Source organism: Gossypium raimondii, chromosome 11, assembly GCF_025698545.1.
Source record: "Gossypium raimondii isolate GPD5lz chromosome 11, ASM2569854v1, whole genome shotgun sequence".
NCBI classification, from domain to species: domain Eukaryota; kingdom Viridiplantae; phylum Streptophyta; class Magnoliopsida; order Malvales; family Malvaceae; genus Gossypium; species Gossypium raimondii.
In genome coordinates, this window is record NC_068575.1 from 48,178,538 (window position 1) to 48,186,667 (window position 8,130).

The window sequence follows — 8,130 nt, forward strand, 5'->3', positions numbered from 1 at the left end:
ATAGAAAAAAGTTACATGTTTACTACAATATGGACACATTTCCCAACAGATCAAAAGGTGTTAAAAGTATTGGTAGCAATGAGGCAATTTAAAAAAGCTCAAAAATGGCAACAAATAAACAGGAGATATGGAGAAAGATGAGCAGCAAAAGAAAGGTGCAAAACGATAGGGACTATGAAGCAAAGAATGACACTACAATGGTGAAAAGGGAAAAAATGAAGAGAAGAGGGGGAGGAAGATTGTAACATCTCCACTTTAAAAAAGAGAGAAAGAAGAAGAATATTTATGGTAGAAGTCCTTGAATAAGTGATATATAAATAAATAGTAGTATAAGAAATTATGATTGTTTCTAGAGGAAACTGTCAGACATGAAAACATAGAGAGTTATTTGTAGGAGCATGTGGTTAAGTTAAAACTTGCTATTGGGTTTAAGGATTAAATTAAATAATTTGGGAAAGTATAGGAACTAAACTACAAGTAATCCATTTTATTTTGATGGAAATGACTTAATGGCAATTTTACCATGACTTAAAAAATCAATGCTTTCATAATGGATTTTAAATGATATTTTATTACTAATAATATTTTAATAAGTAATAAGATTTTATTAATTGATATTATAATATATAAAAATAGAAAAATAGAGAAAAGATGAAATCTTTCTCATTTTTCTTCTTTTCACGTAAACAAAAGCGGAAAGAAAAAAATTGCTTCTATTACTTTCCTTCAAATTAAAAGTATGGTTTTTCTTCAAAATTTTCATAGATTTTGTATCTTTGAAGCTTGTTTTACATAGATTTCTTCAAACTTAAGTGAAATAAGTATATTTTTGGATAGGAAATTATTAGAAGATGAGTTCTAGCTTGTTAAAAGTGTGAAAAAGAAATAAAAGTGGATGAAAAAATTACTTGGTACATTTGGCTATGGTGAAGGGGAAGTAGAGAACATTGGCCACTTTGTGTAATATTGGTGCTAAATGATAGCTTGTGAAGCAGAGTACCCTGGTGAAGACGGAATTGAAAACGGATAATCAAGTCGAAAGATATGTGAATTTCGGACTAGGAAACTTAAGTTGTCATTAAACATGCATATTTAAGTTTGTTTTTATTAGTTTGAGTATTAGAATGGATAAATGACATTGTTTCGTATTGAATTGCTTCTATTGTAGCTAAAAACAAAGCAAACATCTTGAAGGAGAAAGGCGAAGAGAATGAGTAAAGCGATTGAAACTTCGGTTTGTGCTAATATCTTATTTTCATTACATAAAGCTTTAGAATATTTAGTTTACTATGACTAGTTATATTGATTTTTTTATGAGTTTTGGATGAGTTTGAATGATTTAGCTAATAATTATAAAATTATGTTTCAAGATGAAGACTATGTTTTTCATATAATTAAATTAGTAATTTCATGGTTATGATTTGGATTTGAACATTATGATTTTAGATGATTGAGCAAGAAAACGTTTAATATGTTTCGAATTGAAAGTTTAATTTTACATTAGGTGATATGTGATTTGAATATAAACGAAATTGAAATATGAATTATATGAAAATGGAATTGAAAAGGATCATGAAATTTACTTTTTTTTTACCCTGTTACAATATGTTAGACTAAATCAGGTATAGTTGGCATGCCATAGAGTCTTTATATCAAAGGATTTAGAACTCCCCAATTCCTAGAGGGTCGAGGGAGGAAAGGCCAAAATTAGTCAGTTTTTATTATTATTAGCCCCAATTCCTAAAGAGTCGAGGGCAGTCCCAATTCCCAGAGGGTCGTGGACTACTCTGATAGCCATCATTGTCGAACAACTCAGGGTGGCGGATTGTATATCTGGTTATGAGTCTAAACTTTATTACGGGGTCTAAATTGAAAAAAAAGCAAAAACAATATTTGAAATTATTTGAATTTCCATATTGTGTGGATTAAATTAATTACACAATTTTGAATTTGATTAAAAAGTTTATTGTCTTTATTCGATTTGTCAATATCAAAATATTAAAGTTTACTAATATTAGAATTTTCTTTTATTGGGATGTTATTATTTATAATCATGTTTTAATTTATTTCTATCAATTAATTTATATCCAATACTTATGTAATGATTTATATGATATTAGCACCACTGAGCATAAAAATTGCTCAGCGTATGGTTTGTCTATTTTTCCGTGTGCAGGTAGTTAGATTAGTTAGATCATTCCAACAGCATCCGAAGAACTGAAATTCAGCTCAAACAATGTTGGTGAAAAGTTTACTTTATAGTTGATGTAAATGGCATGTACCTAGGCTTGTATATATATAATATTATGTCGTAAACTAAATTTAAATATTTTCGTTATGTTTTCTTTGCTAGTACTTTATAACTAATGTTTTGATGAAATAGTATAGCGTAGAAATCTAGTTTATTGATATGTTTTTAGAAATAGAAGTACTGGGAATTGATTTGGGAGATGATTTGAATGTAGATATTTTGTGAAATCTAAATTTTGCAGGGGGTTTTATGTAAAATAGGCAGAAATGCTACCAATATTTTTATAAAATAATTTTACCACTACGTTTCATTTTTAAAAAAATAGATAGAAAAGTAAGTTGCTTCAGCAATAGAATGTGACATTTTATATTCGGGTCCAACAATTGGGTTGGGCATAAGGTGTCACATTTTAGTGGTATCAGAGCTATCCGAATTTGATACCGGATGAGTAAAAATGTGATGTATTATGTATAGTGAAGTCTAATGTACATGTCATTATTAAATGTTGAGTTTGAGCTGAAATCGAATGTTGAAATTGCTTTGTTTGAAATTTTGTATAGTAAAATGCCTAAGGAATCGAGATATAGTATGAAACGAGAAATTGAAGACGAAAATAGACATAATGCACCTGGTGAAGAGAGAACTAGTGTTCATCAGTCCCTAAGAACTTCCAAACACAGACAATCGGCTCAAGGTGATGATCTATTACTGCATATTGTTGTTGATTTGTTACAGAGAGTTGCTAGTATTACACCTCAGCCTACACCTCCTGCTAGACAGAGAGGGTTTTTTATTAAAGAAGTAAGAAAACATGAGGTCGATTTGAATGTGGATATTTTGTGAAATATAAATTTTGCAGGGGTTTTATCTAAAATAGGCAGAAATGCTGCCGAAATTTTTATAAAATAATTTTATCACTAGCTTTCCTTTTCAAAAAAATAGATAGAAAAGTAAGTTGTTTTGGCAACACAATGTGGCATTTTATATTCGAATCCAATAATTGGGTCGGGTATAAGGTGTCACAAAGATGAAGGGGTGGCAAAAGGGAGGAAAAATAAAAAAATATGATGAACAAAAATTAAAAAAAAATGTTTTATACCTAGGTCTACAAGCTTGGACGGCACCTAGAGGTTTTTTTGGGCAAAAATACCAAAAATAAAAGTTATGCAAGGGAAGGAAATTGAACTCAAGTCTCTAAACCAATTGCATTCTCTCATTATTTTCCCTTATCCATTAAACTAACAACTAAATCTTGAAATAATTTTATGAACTTTTAAATAAATAAATAAATAATAGTGTGATAACTCTAGGTCCACTAACCCAATTTTCTTCTAACCCGATTTCCAATATATGACATAGATTATATAATTATAATTATAATATTAAAACAAATTATTTTCTATAAAATATTATTATCATTTGAATTTTAAAATTATTCTTAAGGTTAAAATAAAATTGTAATATTAAACAGTTTTATTAAAATAATAATTTATAATTGATTATATATTTTAAATATAATAAATGGTTTTCATTTGATACACCGCCAATGAAGTTTTTAGACTCTACAAGTAGGTTGATAGTGTGACAAGTGTCATATTTATTTATATGATTAATTATTTTTATTTTGTTACTATGCCTTATAATACACTTGTCAAATCATCAATTCGCTTGTGGAGTCTAAAAACTCCATAAGCAATGTATCAAATAATTTTCCATAAATATGAATGTTTAATGATATTAAAAGTTATAATGTGTGGGATAATATTTTAAAGATTTCAAACTTAAAAATAAAAATTTATTATGAATATAATAATATTTGTGTCAATTCAATATAATTTTAACATAAAAATCATGTTAGTTATAAGGGTTTTTTTTCAAAATTAACTTACTCTTTTTAAAAGATAGTCATTTTCAAAAAATAAAATTTTCTTTCCAGAAAATTATTTGATACATCATTAGTTATAAGGTTAAGTGCTTGACAAGTGAATTATATGATGTAATAAAATAATATATATAAATAAATGTGACACTTATCACACTTTCAACCACTTGTAGAATGTAAAAACTCTACAAATAGTGTATCAAATAATCATTATTTATTTTAGTTAACAAGTAAATCATTAAGCTATTTCCTCGATGTATCAATATTGATAAGCTTGAGTATCAAAAATAAAAGATGAGAAAGAAACATTACTATCACATCTCTCTACTAATATTAAATTTTTTATTGAGTTTAGTGTCACGAGACAACTGGACATAAATTTAATTGAGTAATAACAAAAATATCATTTACAAAGTAAAGTATATTATTTTAAGGATATTTTTACCATTTCGTATATTTTATATAGAAAATAAGAATAAAAATAACATAACCACTATTATTTGTAATATTTAAATTTTACAATTCAATCAAAATTTTCTTTATTAATTTATTATATAATTTTATTTTTTACTCACATCATCGTGGTATACATTGTAAATTTCTCTATCTTTAATATACATCGATAGCTTACTTCTATGGGGGTCAGAATGCATCTCCAATAATTATATGAAAAGAAATGGAAATCACGTCCAACATCTGGAGTTGGAGTAATTAACAAGAAATAGAAATAAAATCCCCGTAATTGGACAACCTCAGAAGAAAGAATAATTGAATGCCACCATACAATTGTCCATGACACAAGCATGATGGAACATTTAATGCAATCTTCTAAACAATTCTATGGCTCTATATTTTCCAACGATTGGATGCTTGCCTTCTTCTCCACGTCTTCTATCATTTCATTGTTCAAGCTCTTAAGCTCCTCCTCTCTTGACTCGGGTTTAATTGGCAGATGCGTCCTGTACTCATGTCTTGACGCAAGGATAAGAAAAACCAATAAATTTATAAATCCCAGTGCTGCAAGTAACCAGTAAAAGTTATTTAACTTCCCTTTATTCAGATTGGTCCTTAGCCAGCTCTTTTTGGTCGCATGGTCCACAATATACACTAATAAACTGCTCACAAAGAACCCCATTGAAATGGTGCTCAGGAAAAGCCCTGTGCTCATGGATTTCATTCGATCTGGTGCCTCTCTAATAAAGAACTCAAGTTGTCCAACATAAGCAAAAGCTTCCCCGCAACCTACGAGGAAGAATTGAATGAATAGCCAAAAGGCACTTAGTTTGATTTCTTTCTGAATAGCCCTTTCCCTCCTTTCTTTCTCAACAATAGCAGCACCCACCATGGCAGCTATAGACAAAATGAGTCCTATCCCTATCCTTTGGAGGCATGTGATTCCTTGGACATTATGGGTAAGTTTTCGAGCCAAGGGAACAAACACTTTCTCATTTAGGGAAGTGAAGAGGAGGATGGTGATAACCAGAAAGGCAGAGAAAGAACCTGCAGGGATCACGAAGGAACCTACTGTTCGGTGCATGGCGGTGGCTTGATGGATTGTAAAAGTAGTCATTTGGGAGTAGATTGTCCAGAAGAGGATGCATGTGGACCAAATGGGGAGTAGCTTTAGAACCATTTTCACCTCCTCAACTTGGGTCACGGTTGATACTACGCATGGTTTATTTTTGTTGGTGTTGGCAGCACAATCGTCATCCAAGACTGCAGCTTTGTCAAGGCACCTAATCAACACATGCACAGTGAAATGAAGTTGTGTTAATTTTCAAGGAAAAGCTCAGAATCTGGGAAAACGGGTGAAACTATTTGAAATCATACTTACTTGAATCTTTTTGTGTAGGGAACCCTTCTGTTTTCATAATCATTCAAACGGCTGGGGTGAGAAGGATAAGACTGATTCCTCTTCTTCAGTGCCAAAAACAGAACCCTCCATAAGATAGTTAAAGGGCTTCCCTGAGGCCTTTTAAACCTGTACCAGGGTGTTCCACAAAGCAAAACTGCTAGTGCAATCACCATTGTTGCTGCTGAAATTCCATATCCCAACCCTCTTCCTATATTGTCTTGTATATATACCAGCACAATCACGCCAAATAAAGATCCAATGCTGATGCCAAAGTAGAACCTACTTATGAAGAAAATCATAGCATTCTCCTCCTTCGGATCCGTCACGTCGAACTGATCAGATCCGAAACTAGAGACATTAGACTTTATTCCTCCACAACCAAGTGCTATTGTGTATAGTGCCACATACAGCAAAGCCAGTTGCCGGCCGTTTGCCTCGATGCACTCATGATGCTGTCTTCTATATTCATCGCAGGGAGGAGGTCTCATGCTTGGAATTGTTGTAGCGACTGTTAGTAAAATCACTCCCTGGTGCAAGATGATATATGATCTCAGCTTACATTTATAGCTCATTGAAGGAAAAGTCTCGAAAATATATATATATACATATGTCTAGTGATGATTCTTGATTTGCAATGCATGTAATATAAAGATACAACTGTGTTTATGTATGAGAAAAACTCACCAGTGAAGTTATTGCTGCAGAGATTGCAACTGTTACGTATCGACTAAGCTTGGCATCAGCTAAGAAACCTCCAAGGAGACCAAGCAGGTTGAGAGTTCCCATGAAGTTGGTCACCATGGTTGCAGATTTTGCTGCTGAAATATGCAAATCTCCCACCAAGTATGGCACTAAGTTCATGGATATGCCCATCACACATATCCTCTCTGAGAGTTCACATCCTGCACCAAAGTTTCCATTCATATTTGCAAAGAGGACATAATATATAGTTAAACCACACTAACTATTGAAATTCATCTTAAGCACCTAAGATGAGCCCTGCAGCAAGCCATCCACCGGTTTTAGACTTGTCCACCGGGTTCCCCCGGTAATCAAGCACCGCATCATCATTTAACCCATCTTTCTCACCATGGCTTCCAACCAAAACCTGTTGGTATCCAAAGCAAAAGAAACAAGGTATTCATAAAATGAGAAATTTATCTAAGCATGCTAGTGAAAATTTCCTTCAGGAGGAAACTATACCATGATTGAAATGTCCTTACGAGGGTATAGGAAAAAGGTGTTGTTTAGCTCCAAATACAAAGTAGAATAAATAAAGACCTGGATACCACTGCATGTAGTGTGTTGGAGTTAAGATAGCATGAGGTTTTAAAATTGGAAGATGATGGTCAATTTGGTGTTATTATGACCCTGTGGTCATGGTGCTATCAAGTAAGAAATGACAATCCAAGTTCAGACATGTTACACGGTGATACGATATGATATAATAATATGATAAGAGGTCGGTCGATGTCGACTATCCTGAACAGCCAAATTGATGGTATTTGTATTTTGTTATTGGTCTTTACCAGCCAATACTGATCATATCAAGTTGAACTTTCACAGTTATAAAATTGAGTGTACAAACATTTTTTATTTTAAAATGAAGAAATAATTACGACTATATGATATAAACTATTATAAAAAGAAAACAATTTTTTTATTTGAGTTTATTAGTTAATATTTAATTAAAACAAATATAATTTTTATTAATGTATGGAAGTGTTATAAGATCATTACTCTCTTTCAAAAATAAGCATGCTTGTTAAATGTACAATCATTGTATATAAGTCCAAGGGCCTTGACTTCCTTATTTAATGTGGGATTAACACTTGTTTACAGAATTTGTCTTGATATTTTTTTGCTTGGAATCTCATAACAATCTCATCATGGATTTCTCCATTTTTGTTTACATGATAATTCTTCATCATTTTGTCTATCTTTATCTTTCACAAATTTAGAATGTACTAATTTACTAAGCATAGCAGGCCACCCGCCCTCTAAAATGAAAACTTTTTATTTAAACTCCTTTAAAATTTATATAAATTTAAATTAGAAAAGTAAATTTATACTTTGACCCTCCCTAAAAATGATAAAAATTTTAATTTAATCCTTTAAAAATTATAAAATATAGATATTAAA

At 31.3% G+C, this 8,130-nt stretch overlaps 1 protein-coding gene across 2 annotated transcripts; it reads right to left on the bottom strand.

Annotated features, from left to right (window-relative positions):
* Positions 1-4,655: 4,655 nt before the first annotated feature.
* On the bottom strand, positions 4,656-7,349 carry LOC105803459 (protein NRT1/ PTR FAMILY 6.4). Of its 2 annotated transcripts, none has more exons than XM_012635668.2 (5): positions 7,192-7,349; positions 6,976-7,096; positions 6,673-6,890; positions 5,968-6,515; positions 4,656-5,869 (listed from the first exon to the last, which is right to left on the bottom strand). In XM_012635668.2, the coding sequence occupies exons 1-5, from the start codon at positions 7,192-7,194 to the stop codon at positions 4,972-4,974; spliced, it is 1,788 nt and encodes a 595-aa protein (XP_012491122.1). In that variant the 5' UTR covers positions 7,195-7,349; the 3' UTR covers positions 4,656-4,971. The 2 variants fall into 2 exon arrangements, with proteins under 2 accessions (XP_012491122.1, XP_052479257.1); XM_052623297.1 differs by having other exon boundaries at positions 7,212-7,347.
* Positions 7,350-8,130: the final 781 nt, after the last annotated feature.